The sequence below is a fragment of the Vanellus vanellus genome (assembly GCF_965231255.1).
Source record: "Vanellus vanellus genome assembly, chromosome: 3".
NCBI lineage: Eukaryota > Metazoa > Chordata > Aves > Charadriiformes > Charadriidae > Vanellus > Vanellus vanellus.
In genome coordinates, this window is record NC_138907.1 from 82,320,847 (window position 1) to 82,336,281 (window position 15,435).

Consider the following 15,435-nt stretch of genomic DNA (forward strand, 5'->3'; position numbering starts at 1 on the left):
AAGTCTGTGTGGTATGGGAGGGTCTGAACTTTGATCTCTTTTGTATGATGTCTGTCTCTTCCTCATGGTCACCATTTTTCAGTTTTGGCGAAAACCTGCTCTTTTCTGTCAGTACTCTCCATCCCTACTAGATTTTCCAGTTATCTGTCTAGGCTAACTGCAGTAGTCACACCTTTCTTGAGATGCCCTCATCAACACGACTTACTGCTTTTTTTTTTTTTAATGCTACCAGTGGCATACTCTTTCAAAACTGCAACGAGAATATGGAAGGAAAAGAATAAATTAGATCTCTCTTGATATGACACAGTTGTTTCAAAATTCTGCCAACTAGTTCAGAAATGGCGATTCATGCAAGAATTCAACTTTCAGAAGGTAGTTTGTGTACTTTCATATCATACCATAATCTCTTTCTTTGGGAAAATGTAGATAAAATATTTTATATTGGTTGCATGAAAGGTCTTCAGTTTTTGTGGTGTGTTAGTAACTTTTTTCTCACCAGTCAACAGAACTTTTGTAATTCCTTTCGTACTGCCCTTGTTATCTTTCCTTATTTGTTGGATTTCTCCATGTTTCTTGCATTGTCTATATTCTTGAACAACTAGAAAAGGGTTTTCTGTATTAACTCTTTGATTACCGTTGCTTCTGAGACAGTGTGCCTCTAACGGTGATTTTTTTTTTTTTCCCCTCTTTCCTTTTAAAGAGATGCACTGTGTTTTCCCAGGGGAATAAATTAAGGAAGCAACATGCCATCAGCAGAGCTAGGAGTCTGTTTTAGTTGCATACAAGTATAAGAAATTATAAGTGTTCTCTGACTTGAAAAAGAAAAAAAAAAAAAGTCAGTAGAACAGGCTGTGGCGTATAAACATCAGTTCCTCATCGTTCCCTGTAGAAAAGTCAGGGAGATGGTGGTAGTGGAGATGTCAATATATAGCAATCCAATAGGAACCTTCCTGTTAAGGGTAACAACATTTTAAGTGTTTTAAAACTCTTAGAGATTTTCGTATTTCACTCTTCCATGCTCTTAGCATTGTATAGCATTATTTTTTAATTTTAAGGAAAGAAACCCTCTTTATTTGATACTGTTAATATGGAGGAAACGTGGGAAAATTAAACTGAAGTCCTTCTGTCCTCACAAAATTTTAACTTCTGATGTTATTAGGAAATGCCACAACTGTCACCAATTTTCCTTTTGCTATTTTCCTACTAGCTGCGTTACTTCGAGGTAATTTTTGTGCGCAATTCACAAATGGCATCAGAAAGCTCTAAGAGGAAGTTGTGTTCTGATCTCCTTTTCATTGCTATAATCTGGAATAATCCTCCTGTCATCAGATATTTTTGAGTTTGCAATAGTGTTACTGAAATCAGAATCTTGCCTGTGTGTCTTATTTGGATGCCAAAAATTATGTAAATTTGCTGTGCTGTAAAAACAGTTGCTTTTATGGAAAAGTCTTTCTGAAACACTTTGTTATCCATTTCCTCAAATCAAATCACCAGAGGGTATAATCATTCTGTCTGTAAACTCTTGTCATATTATAACTAGGCTGAGGAACACAACAATTCTCCCAGTGAGGGGAGGAGACTCCCCAAGCTATTTCAGTGTTTTAACTCAGAGCAGTGAAAGCCTTGGAGCTATGGTGCTTTCCCATAATTTCCATCAAACTGATTTTGGGTCTATACGTGCAGAAGTCTTTGGTTTTAATCTATACATTGAACCACAGAATATTTCTCAATGTTGTATTTTTAATACAGTAATAGCAGTTGAATAATTCCGAAATCTGTAGAAAACGTATGACTGCTGCAGTTGTGTGTATAGTGTAGCCTGTCAAGAGAATAATTTAGATAATGTTGGTGGCAACGTATCTATAGACTTAAAAGGATTTTTGTTGAAATTACTTCAGGCATGTTAGCTCTTAGCTGTCATATATGAAGTTAAATATTTTCCCTAAAAACTCTTGCTTTTGTGTAGGTCTCTGTTCTTTCTTCAAGAGAGCAGATGGTAAGACTGATGATCTAAAACAACAACAAAAAAAAAAAAAACAACAAAAAAACCCCACAGATATGTTTTTTTTTTATTCTTTGATTATTTTTTTTTTATTGGCTGTTTTTTTTCAAGGAAGTGCCTAAGATACCATAGTTAGTAGGAGACTAATATACTAGTAGATTTCACGGCAATTTGTTTTTTAATGGAACTGTTCTGGACTTCCTCCGGATGCAGACTGGTTCATCTCTAATGAAAGCTTGTTTGTTGAAGAGCACTTGCTGTTACGACCTATCCAGAATTTTCACATTTCTGAGAACTGAATAACTGTCAGAAAAATAACAGTTTCAGTGTATTGGCAAACATGAAGTCTGAAAGTCTGGAGGGAAAATATTTAATCAGGATTTAAAAGCAGCATTCCAAATAAAGTAAAACCATAGTAATTTTTGTAGTTTGTGTGCTATGATAGCTTTAAGCAGAGGTATTCCTTTCATATATAATGAACATATATATATGGACACTTTTTTATTCTTGTGAACTTGTATCAGAATGTAGGAAAATTTTGCAGTGTTTGTTTTGAATTTAATGACATTACTATAACTTGAAAGTATGAAGCTTTCCCTGGTTTCTGATGGCTACTACTACTTAAATACCTATTGCATTAACCAGTGAACGTGGTGAAGATTTTAAAAATCAGTCTAAAAGATGGTATTTAATTCAAATTAAAAACACATTCAGGAAAGTTTCATGGGCAGTGATCCTTGTGTTCTATAGGATGTTAGAGTATGATTTTATCCTTATGGTTCATCATCTGTCATTTCTAGGCGTTTCTTCTGGCTTCTTAATGTAATTAGGGACTGGAGCATCTTTCATGTGAGGAGAGGCTGAGAGAGCTGGGCAAGAGGAGGCTCAGGGGGAATCTTACAAGTGATGTGAGAATGATGAGCAAAGAGGGAGCCAGACTGTACTCACTGGTGCCCAGTGACAGCACTGGAGGCAGTGGGCGCAAATTAAAACATATGAAATTTCATCTGAACAGAGGAAAGAATCTTTTTACTGTGAGATGGTTAAACACTGGTACACCTTGCCCAGAGAGGTTGTGGAGTCTCCATCCTAGGAGATATTTAAAACCTAACTGCACGGTCCTGGGCCACCTGCTGTAGGTGATCCTGCTTTGAGCAGGGGAGTTGGAATAGGTGATTTCCAACCTAAAGGATTCTGTGATTACCACTAATAGTGACATGGATAGCCATACTATGCAAGAACTGATTTTAATTCTACTCTAGTCACTTGTGGCACATACAGCTTTGAAACCAGCTGCTGGTTCTCTGATGCCTTTTGTTACTTGCATCTGTCTGATGTGTTTTATTCCAAGCTTCCTTTATAGCACATAACTCTTCAGGTACTACACTTTGGAGGAGATATAATTTGTACGTACTTGAAAAAATCGTAATGCTGATTATGGCCCAAAGTCAATCCTAAACTCTATTTGGCGTGCTTATATAATTTTCATATCTTTGTGTATGCATTTGTTCATACAAAAATTGTCCCCCTAAGTCCAGTGAATTCTCAGTGATATGATTTGGTGCTAAATGGAGCAGATCCAAACATCATGCGGTTTTTCTTTTACATGGTATGAGCCTTTGCTTAAAATGTATATATGCATTCTGAAAGACTACATTTCAGTCTTTGGGGTGGGTAGGAAATTACATTCTCAAATAATACCCCTAAGATAATATCAAAATAATTTGACCTTTATGGTATTTAAATAGTTATATTTTTATTTATTTATTGTTGTTCCTAAATCTCGCAAGCTACCATGAAAGTAGCAGAATATGAAAAGTATCATCAGGAGAGGGAGTATGTGGAAGTCCCCAGGAGTAACATACATGTTTGTTCTGAATGTACCTTCAGTAGCAAAATAGGTTTTACACTGGCACAAAAGTGCTGTAAGTGTGTACATGCATAATTAGGAAAAAAGCAGTGGGGACTAGTAAATGTTCATAATTTGAAGCGATAGTGGGAATGTATTTATTAAAATGTGTATGTGTATATACATGTATATACATATATGTTTGTGTGTGTGTATGAGTGTGTATGCATAGATACATGTTTTAACCAACAGCATTCCAAAGTACAGCAATGGGGAAAGATGACCTAGACATTGTTTACATGCCAGGATGAGGGACATCTGAACTTCATCTCCTGAGCTTCATGAATTTTCTGTAAAACAGCATGGATTAGTCATGCTATTACCAGCTAAATCAGTTATCTTTTTATCTGAAAGTGCAGTAGAAAACTGACTGCAGAATAGGATTTGTTGCATCTGAAATATGGAAGACCCTTTGATTAAAATATACCTACATTAAGATTGAGCCAATGAGTAGGGGAAATGCTGAAAATTTAAACTTGGTTTCAGTGCTGTGGATTATCTTTATGATAAATAGGTAGGAATCTTACTATTTTGTTATAGTACAACAGAAATAGTCATCATTGTGGAATATTTAGTTCAGGTAATTTTATGCTATGGAAATTAGGACAAATGTTTAACATTTCTTTATTTCAGACCATGAGAAAATTTGTTTGGTATTAAATGAAAACTGGAAAAATGAATGTGGACAAGACAAAATCTCTTTTAGAATGAGGAACGTAAAGAGAATGACTTGTAGATAAATCAATAAAATATGATAATTCTAAGGGAGATAATACCCAAACATATTTTCTAGGTAAATTGCTAAGAATTAAATATGGTTATATTTTTTCTAGTGTTGCTCTGGATAGATTAGATAAGACCTATTATGCTCTGTCTGTGCACACCAATACTAAATTTAGAAGCTGCTCCTAAAATGCTGGCATTGTGCCTTGGAGTTGACTTAAGACCACTTTGGGCCACCAAGTGACAATTTGTGATGCTGAAGTTAATTGCATCTGACAAGCTGTTTCTATCAACTAGTGTTAATGCACAAAATGATAGGGAGAGTGAAAGAAGATCTTGGTTTTTAATGGAACTTGTAGTTAGCACCCTTTTGTTCTGGGTGAAGGAGAGTGCCATAGGCCATAGCAGGTTTCAGAGGTATGCCTGGGGGAAAAAAGCGACTATCTTCTGTATCATATTTATTAAACTCTGTAGAACTACAAGGTCTGGCTAATGAATTGCATGACTAAAACTGTCTAAAGCGCCAATGGCCTGTGCTATTCAGAACAGACACCACATTGTTAAAGCAGTTGTGTTTCTAAGCAGTAGCTTGCATGCAGACTGAATCTTGAATGATGCTTTAATGATTTTAACAGTTTTGTCCTATTTTTAAATTGTTGTTAGAGCACCAACACACAAATATCTTTTTAATGAAAAGACTAATTTAGAACATCTTCGTTAAGTGTAATCTCATTTACTCGGAAATGCATTAGTTGTGATAGTAAATTCCTCGGGAAAGAATTGGAAAGCTTACTGAAGTAAAAATAAAGGTTTTATACATCCATATCAGAGCTGCCTTGAGTATCATCTTCTGGTTTGTGGAAAGAGCTGCTTCTCAATGGTCTTTCAAATTGATTCATGCTTATGTAAAAATGACACCATCTTAGGAACAAAATTGTGTTTGTTGAGAATAGCGCTCACATTGTATTCTGCTTAAACTTCCTTTGGTTTGTGTAGAATTCTAGGGATAATTCAGCTATTGAACAGCAAGCTGAAGAATGTTGCATCTCATTCACCTTCAGTAAAAAACAGATCCTGCCACCCAGTGGCTGCCACTTCTTAAGCAAGAAAGGGATTTCACTGCTTTATCTGAAATAGGATTGGTCTGTAGAAGTCTTGACTGCCATTAATGTGCCGGGGGGAAGATATTGTTTTCAGCTTTCAAATTAGGTAGTTTGTGCAAATGACAAGTCAAAAAATCAAGTCTTCTCCTACGTTTGTCAAACTGTGGACTTCTGTGCGTGCTGTTGCATTTCTGTCTGCTGTCTGGTTTTTTGCTTACTGGTTTTTAGAGGCAGGACTACTGTTTCTGCATTATGCACTTAGCTGTACTTACTGTTTGGAGTAAAATGGAGTTTTGGGGAAGGGTAATCTGTAGTATTTTTCAACCAAATTGGGAGTTGGTTCAAAGAAGTCTTAAAATACTGGTTTTCTCTGGAATTACTTTCTCTTGTAGCTTTTTTAATCCTTAACGTGTTCCTGCAGAGTCACCTTTCAAGGCCTATTATGCATTGATTGTGTATTGTGATCATGAATGTTGTGTATTGATCTGTCAGTGCCCACATTTTTCTTTGGAGTTGCTTGGAAATTAATCAGTGTGTTGAATGAAAGTCTAGATTCTGGTCGTAATACCATTATTAAAAAAAAATGCTTATAGTTATTAAGCAACCTTTTACGGGTTTTATTTTTTATTAATCTTTATTCCACTCTTAATGTTCCCATTTCAGTCAGCTTAGCATCTATCCAGAAAACAAGCTGAAGTGCTGAAGTTTGTTTTTCTAATTTGTTACACAGATTCCTCTGGTGTTTCTGGAACATCTGTTTGTTTATCGCTGCTTACCAAGTCAATCTTAATCCATGGCGTTACTACTTTCCAGTAGGAAAAGAGACAGGAACTTATTTTTATTTATCGAAATATTTATTTTTGCTAACAGTTATATGTCCCAGGGATATAGTATATGTAATTTCTTCCAAATGTAGAGGAAAAAAATGTTTTACGCTGCCAACTTAAAGATTAAGTGAAGCTGGAACAATATATTCCTACAGGCAGTAGTTTTAGAAGATACTTAAAGACATACTTTTAGGGTATTAACAATCACACAACTGTAAGGAGACAGAAACACAGAATGGTAGGGGGTGGAAGGGAGATCATCTAGTCCACCCTCCCTGCTAAAGCAGGTTCATCTAGAGCAGGTTGCACAGGATCACATCCAGGCAGGTTTTGAATATCTCCAGGAGACTCCACAATTTCTCTGGGCATCCTGTTCCAGTGCTCTGTCACCCTCAAAGTAAAGAAGTTTTTCCTCATGTTCAGTTGGAACTTCCTGTGTTCCAGTTTGTGCTCCTTGTCCTGTCGGTGGGCACCACTGAAAAGAGTCTGGCCCCATCCTCTCGACACCCACCCTGTAGATATTTATGAGCATTGATGAGATCCCCTCTCAGTCTTTGCTTCTACAGGCTGAACAGACCAGGTCTCAGCCTTTCCTCCTATGAGAAATGCTCCAGTCCCTTGATCATCTTCGTAGCCCTCCGCTGGACTCTCTCCAGTAGTTCCTCATCTTTCTTGAACTGGGGAGCCCAGAACTGGACACAGTACTCCAGATGTGGCCTCACCAGGGCAGTGTAGATGAGGAGGATGACTTCCCTTCCTTGACCTGCTGGTTGCACATTTTTTAATGCACGCCAGGGTACCGTTGGCCTTCTTGGCCACAAGGGCACGTTGCTGTCTCATCGTCAACTAGTTGTCCACCAAGACTCCCAGGTCCTTCTCCGCAGAGCTGCTTTCCAGCAGGTCAATGCCTAACCTGTACTGGTGCATGGGGTTATTCCTTCCTAAGTGCAAGAACTTACACTTGCCTTTGTTGAACTTCATTAGGTTCCTCTCCACCCAACTCTCTAGCCTGTCCAGGTCTCGCTGAACGTCAGCACAGCTTTCTGGTGTGTCAGCCACTCCTCTCAGTTTTGTATCATCAGCAAACTTGCTGAAGGTACACTGTCCCCTCATCCAGGTCGCTGATGAATATGTTGAACAAGACAGGACCCATTACCTGACCTCTGGGGAACACCGCTAGCTACAGGCGTGCAACTAGACTCTGTGCTGCTGTTCAAACCCTCTGAGCTCTGCCATTCAGCCAGTTCTCAGTCCACATCACTGTCCACTCGTCTAACGCACGCTTCCTAAGCTTTCCTATGAGGATGTTATGGGAGACAGTCTCAAAAGCCTTGCTGAAGTTGAGGTAGACAACACCCACTGCTTTCCCCTCATTTACCCAGCCAGTCATGCCATCATAGACGACCTGTATGGGTAAAGCTACATGTGTTCAACTGTGTGACTGTGAAAACTTTCTGTTGTTATTTTCTGAAGATGCTTACAACTGACTTCACTTAGACAACTGTTTCTGCTTTTGTTTAAAAACTGTTTCTTTAAATAATATACATATTGCGCAATGTAGTGCTTTGTCAATTCAGTTCTGTAATCACCAGTTCTGTTTGTGAGTTCTCGCCGTAGATCCTTTATTATAAACACTGTAAACAGTGTGAACTTTACAGTGTTTATAATAGCTTCTAAAACCAATTAGATGGAACGCGAGGGAAAAGGAAAAATAACCATTTTCAAAGACCTGTCAAGAAATATCAAAATGAAGTAACAGGCAAGTTAGAAACCTAAAAGGACTAAGGAAACCGTGAAAATAGCTGATTGAACCCTGATAGCACTAATGTAATTAACAAGTCTCCAGGAAACCCATTAACACTTTATAACAGTCTCATTCATGAAGATGAAATGAATTTTGAAGATGATACACCAAGTAAACGTTATGTATATAAAACTTGGTGCAAAACAAATAAGCTTTTCCCCTGCAATCTTGTAAGCAATGTAAACTATGAAATAACATTAATGGTGAAAACCGTTTTAATACTGAAATTCAGCCACTTAAAAAAATTGAAGAAACTTGATAAAAAGTACTGGAAGTACTTCCATTGGATACCTTTTTTTTTCTTCACCAAAGACTGTTTAGAATAGATATGTGAATATATTTAAGATGTTTCAATCCTATAAATACAAATTCAATTTGTGACTTGAATGGAACTTGGTTTTTCAGTGTTGCATGAGAAGTTTCAGCCTGAAAGCTTTGCTAAGACAAAGGTACTGCTAAATTGAAAATAACATTTTTCAAAAAGAAATGGTGTGTTAATTGCATAGCATTTGCATTAACTTTTATATCAATGAATATTGTTTTTTTTTTTATATTTCAAGTCCTCTGGAATAAAACTACAGGAGGTCGGTCACTAAGTACGTCATTTCTCTACATTTCAGAGTAAAGCATTGTCATGTATTGTGAATATGGTGTATTAACCTAAATTTGTAATTTGCATCTTCAAGAAGCGGCAGCAAAATGATAGTCCTAGTGCTGTTTGTCATGAAGTTAAATAAAATAGTTGATTTGAATAGCCAATAAAGCTCTCATTCCTAAGCTTGCATTACTTGAGGTAGTAATGAATTGGGTACTGCTCAAATAATTTTCTTAGAATTGGAAAGAATATTATTAGTATTGGAGAGACTATTAGCACAGCAAATGACTGTGAATTAACTAAAGTGCCCAGAATAATGGAAAGGGAGATCTTCAGAAGGTGCTTTCAGGACTGTTCTTTACAGTGAATTTGTACTTTTGTGGTTTCTTACAATTAAAATAAAAATTATAATCGTCAAAAATATCAGTAAGCTACTTTGCATGATTATTAGTAAAAGCAGTGCAGTAATTAAATCTGGAGAAAGGAAATAATTCTGTGCTCTGCAGTGTCTTTTAAGTGTCTGTGAAAAGTAACTAAGGAAAAAGCAAGTTTGTTAGACAATTAACTTTATATCTTAAAGGTCTGTTCTTCAGTTGCAAAAATTTTAGAATCTTCAAATGCAGACATTGTAGCTATCTACAGCAGTTCTTTCTTGTTGAAAATCTCATTGTTCAGAGAGACCAAAAGGAACAAAATAAATATTTTTATAGCTGATGATTTTTACTTTATAAGATTTAAACATCATTAAACTATAATAACTGTAATTGCCTATATTAGCTATATAATTTAATTTTTGAAAACATCCTCTTAAGTTTATTTGGGCTACACATACAAGTTTTATGTTCCTTTTGGAGGTTGCAGTTTGTTGTAAGTATTGTTGGAGAAAGGTCTGAACATTTCATTGCAAGATGGAGATTTCCTCAGAAGCAAACAAGGTTGTTACTGAATTTGTGTGTTTCCATAATTAAACTTTATTGCGCAAAATTAATCATAAATAATTTTTTTAATCATCTGCTTCTTCAGCAGGTTCCTGTGTATTGGCGTCGAGTAGTTGTAGTTTGTCGTCTTAGATATAAAGATGTATATTCTTCTAATCTCGTTATTGCTGTTTTATTGAAGTTCAATTATTAAGGACTTTTTATTTTACTGTGTATTAGTTTTGGTCACACTCTTGATTAAAAACAAATGCTAAAATATCATTCAGCTAAAGATTTTGATCGATTTTAAGTGATGTTATCCTGCTATATTTTGTTTTCCTTATGGATGCAGTATTTGGAGGTTGAGCAGGTGTGGTATCCTCAGAATAAAAATCTTGGAATAATAAATATATTGCAACAGGTATCCTAAGTTTTGTTACCATGTGTTCTTTTTTTTTATGATTAATACATGTGTACACACGCACACACACACACACATATATATATATATGTGAAAAACCCAAAATATGTGTTTTTTGTTTTAACAGATTGGACAACTTGCTTTTAAAGGTATGAAAAGACTAAACCGAATCCAATCTATAGTTTTTGAGACTGCCTACAACACAAATGAGAACATGCTAATCTGTGCCCCCACTGGAGCTGGGAAGACTAACATTGCTATGCTGACAGTCCTTCATGAAATTCGCCAGCATGTCCAGCATGGTGTTATCAAAAAGGATGAGTTTAAGGTAGGAGTTTAATGACCAAGTAACGTCTTTGTAACTTGTAAGGTAAAACGCATTATATATTTTACACGGAACAGGAAATCAGGAATTTTTCAAGGGTATTACACTTTTCCAAGTCAAAGATAAGGCTAGTTTTGATTTACTTCATTACCACTAAAGCTATTCTTATTTGTGTTCTAAAAATCTTATTATGCGAGTTAAAAGCTATGAAAATGCATTTAGCTTTGATGCAGAACCAATTTTCAAAGTGATGAGGCTGTATAAACAAAATCCATTGTCCTTTAAACAGCTGCAGACTTATCCAACAAAGATAACTACTTTTCATATATCACTATTAAGATTTTTTCACTGTAAGTGCCTGGCATCATATTTCACAATAAATTGTGATTTGTAATGGTTGCCATGAAACAAACGACTTTGTAGGGTTTGCTCATTTATCAAGTGAGTGTCCTTTTGGTGCAGATTGTGTATGTTGCTCCTATGAAGGCTTTGGCAGCTGAAATGACAAATTACTTCAGCAAGCGTCTGGAACCACTAGGCATTACTGTGAAAGAGTTGACTGGTGATATGCAACTGTCAAAAGGTGAAATTCTGCGAACACAGGTATGCTTAATATTTTAAAATATTGTTCTGTGTGTATTCCTCTCTCTTCATAGGTACGCTAGTCTTTTTTAAAATTTGTTGTTGAAGTGTTGATGAAGCAGCTGAAATGTTATTACTGAGTCTGTAATTGCATTGGTTGAGTTCTAAAATGTGACTTTCAATTCAAGGTGGTTAAACATTAAATATCTTAGGCAACGGGCTCATTAATGGGCTCATTTTTGGTTTCCTCATTTAGTCTTATTACCCAATTTCTGTATAACCTCTGTATAAAATCTTAACTGATTTCCAGCTTGTGAACCTTAGTGAATTGTGCCCCTGCCCTTTCGGGACTATAAACCAAGTGTTGTATGTTTGTGTTCACAAGTACCTAACGTTCAAACTGACAGATGGGAGATTCAGATTAGATATCAGGAAGAAATTTTTCACTATGAGTGTGGTGAGACACTGGAACAGGTCGCCCAGCGAAGTTGTTCAGGCCCTGTCCCTCCAAGTGTTCAAGGCCAGGTTGGATGGTTGGTCTTTGAGCAACCTGGTCTAGTGGAAGGTGTTCCTGCCCATGGCAGGGGGGTTGGAACTAGATAATCCAACTTTAACTGTTCTATGATTCATAATTTCAGATTTGACATTCTTTGATAATATTATTATAATTTGACATTCTTTGATAATAACCATCTTTGAAAAGTTGAAGGTCTGCAAATGGTAAATTCTAGATAAATTTGAAATGTGGTAACAACATTGTTGCAAATATGCCAAAATAATACTTACCTTTTTTTTTTAATTTATTTTAAAAAGTTGATAAAGCTGTAAGTTCCTGTTAATAGCTGATCTTACTTTTTAAGGAATGAGGAAAAGTATAAGACATCACTAGGTTAAACATTTTAACATTCATAGAAATTAATAAAATCTACTTCTTTAGCCTTATAAGTAGTATTGCATAGATGGAATTTTTCTGTTTTAGCAGATACTTGCTGTCATATTTCTTTCAGGCAAATGCTGTTCATGTTAATGAAATATCTTTTTTCCAAAATATTGAGATCCTTTTACATCTGTTCTTACATCAAGTTCATTGTAATTACCCTTCCTCTTCCTACCTGGTCCAAGAGACAGAAAAACACTTGGTTGTATTATCAATATGAACATTTATAAATGTAAGTTGTAGTAATTATTGATTCAGATGAGTTACGTTTTGCCAGTCCTAGCTTTGATGTATTTTACATTTTTATGGTGAGACTAGAGAAAAGTCTTCACCTGACAAGATGTCTGTATGTAATTAATAATAAAGAGGACCACTGCACTAATCTAGTATGAAGTCCTGGATAACAACCTTTATTAGAAGATGTTTATGCATACATATTGATGCAGTCACAATGCTGTGATAACCAATAACTAACAAAGCGATATCAATGAGTAACAACGATATCACTGGTACCTTATCAGAATTACTTTGCAACACCATCTTCCTAAAATTTGGGCTTACAAAATGAAAAACTTTCCAATAGGGACTTTTAAATCATTGAAATTATTTACGTAGACCAAATTATCATTTAAAATTACTTTCTGTTTTCACAGTACTTTTCAGCTAGGGCACATTATCAAGTAGGTCAGAGTTTTAATAGCGAGAGAGCGTATGTAATCACTGGCAAAACTGAAGTGACAGTGGAAAAGCCTGCTCTGAATCTACAAAGTTTGATGAACAGGATGAATGTAGAATGGAAAAGTGCTATTTTCTCTTGCTCTCCTAGTTTGCAACATAATTCATAAAATCTCAACTCATTACTAAAACTCTGCTTACATCTAGTAAAGAAATAATGAAAGAAAAAAAAATCTACACAGACTATTTCAGGCATTATTAAGAAATATATATGAAAAATAGTTTACGAAGTTGAATTTTTATTACTATAGTAATGGGAAATTATTAACATACACAAAGTATTAATTTAGAGCAATATAGTAACTTAAGTGTAGAAAGGCTGTCTACTTCATCATGCTTTCTTATTTTAGTCCAAAATACCACTAGTAGCATAATTCTTCATTTTCTTTTGGGGAAGAGGCTGAAGTAGATTTATGTATAAAAATCAAGAAGTGGCATGTGGAGGACCTAGGTAAAAATCAATCTTTTCCTGCCATGGGCTCATCTCATTGCTTTAAATTTTTTTTTATTTTTTTTTGTCTGAAACTTACTCATCTTCAAATATTGTTTAAGGATTTCTGCAGTTCTCTATGTACTTGATAGGCTAGAAACACAAATCTGAAGTATAGTGCATTTGCAGTTATTAAACTTTTGGGGGAATGGAGGTGGAAGAAAGATGGTCTGCAGAAGAGGAAAAATTTGGAAACCGTTATGTTTTATGTTACCTGAAATTTAGTTCCTAGATTTTCAAAGGAACTATAATTAAAGCACTGATTAATTTAAATTTTGCTTTTGCATTAATAATAATTTTGCTTCTTTGCTCTTCAAAACATTGGAAAGGCTAAAAAGACAAATACATAAAGCCCCAAAATTCTGTGACTGTGAAATGCTCATTTTTTCTTTTCTTTTGTTTGTTGTAGCTAGTCAGTCTTTCCTTATGATGAATCAGAGTTGTAGGTGGTGCAGAGGAGAGATAACACCAATCCAGGAGTTACTGATGTAATTGCTGCTGCTGTTCTTGCAGGCTCTGGAGCCCAGCTGTGGGCTTTGGTTTATCCCTGCTTATCAAAGTGCACAGAAGATTTGTAGCCTTATTATAAACTAAGGAAAGGCCACGCACTTGTGCTGGATCTTGCTTATTGCTCTCTGAATGTATTGTTTCCTGTGGAAAAAACATGAGCTTGCTTTCCTCAACTAGCGCTTAAACCACCTCATCCAAGCAGGTTCCTTTCGTTGTTTTTTACCTGATATTAAATTGATTCTTGCTTCAAAACTTTATTTTACTTGTCAGCCTCTCTAATGTACGCATTTCTCGGACAGGAATACTCTGAAATGTGTTGCTGCTTTATTTATAGTTTCAGAGTTGCTTTGGCAATCACTACCCTGCTTTCTACCCTTTACTAGTATAATAGATTAAGTGCCTGTGTTTAACAGTAAAGCAGTTTTCCTGTAAGAATTAACGTTACAGCAGGTGGATGCATGCACACAAATTAAATACGCAGGTATGGTATATATAGTATGGGGGATAAAAGGCAGGAGTAGGTTCATCAGCTGAAGCAGATGCAGGCATTTCAGGTTGGATCGCTGTTTCAAAAGATCTCAGCTGATTCTTCTAGAAACTGAAGGCCTGATATAAATCTTCTGTGACAGTTTTCTTCTGCCTCTTTTCTGAGCAGTTAAGTTTTCAGCATCTTCATTTTCGTCCTCAGGTGAATCAAATCAGTCACAATAAAAGATGTAAAAAAGAGGTGATTGTCAGGTATTAGTTAGAAGTAGCACTTCAGTGACAATCCCGATTATTTTCTCCTTCCTTTCCATCCTTCGTGCTTCATCCTTCATACTTTTCCTGGGCCTATGTAAATATGTGTGTTTTGTAAGTCATTACATGCATCTGTTATGCTTGTTCTGGTAAAGAAAAGTTTCATTTTCTGACAAATTGCTGACTGTCTGGCTTCTCAGGAATCCACCCTTAATGTGCACTGGGGTCCGCCTTTATTAGTTTTTCTACAAATAGTTTTAAAAGATAAAAATGCTAGCCAAAAAAAAAAGTAACAAGTAATTTAAATTTTCATTCCTTTTATGATGGAATAAAATCTTTTAAGTGTTTTTAAAAGATATGTCCATGAAAAAGTTCTGTAGCACAATTTCTGAGAAATCACTTTCTCTGTGCTTTCCATGCTGTCATTTATGTTCTTCCAGAAGGCAGCCATGCCTCTTGCTGCTCCGTACATTTATGGTATTATACATTAGATTATTTTACCTCCATGTTGTTCAATACTATACTTTAAATATTCTTTATCCATACTGTCATTCCAACATGTACTTCAGAAGCCAAGCTTTTAAAAAAAAAAAAAGTTACTTCAATTTCACCAATAATGAAATTAGCTTAAAAAGAAAAATCAAAATAATTGTTTTGTTGACTCTTCAGTCAGTCTTCTAACCTGCTCCCCACATCTTGTGCAGTGAAAGCCACAGCTACTACTTACCTAACTGTAAGGTGTGGGATGTGTGTTAAAACTGTAAGACACAATTTCCCTTCGTGTTTCTGTGAAAAGGAGCAAGTGTAAATATTTAAC

General features: G+C 35.7%; 1 protein-coding gene across 1 annotated transcript in view; it reads left to right on the forward strand.

Moving 5' to 3' along the window:
* Positions 1 to 15,435, forward strand: part of ASCC3 (activating signal cointegrator 1 complex subunit 3) — a 290,851-nt gene that overhangs the window by 70,075 nt on the left and 205,341 nt on the right. Inside the window, exons 9-10 of the mRNA XM_082481072.1 lie at positions 10,429 to 10,629; positions 11,089 to 11,229. Coding sequence (XP_082337198.1) covers positions 10,429 to 10,629; positions 11,089 to 11,229 — 342 coding nt within the window. The remainder of the gene's footprint in view (positions 1 to 10,428; positions 10,630 to 11,088; positions 11,230 to 15,435) is intronic.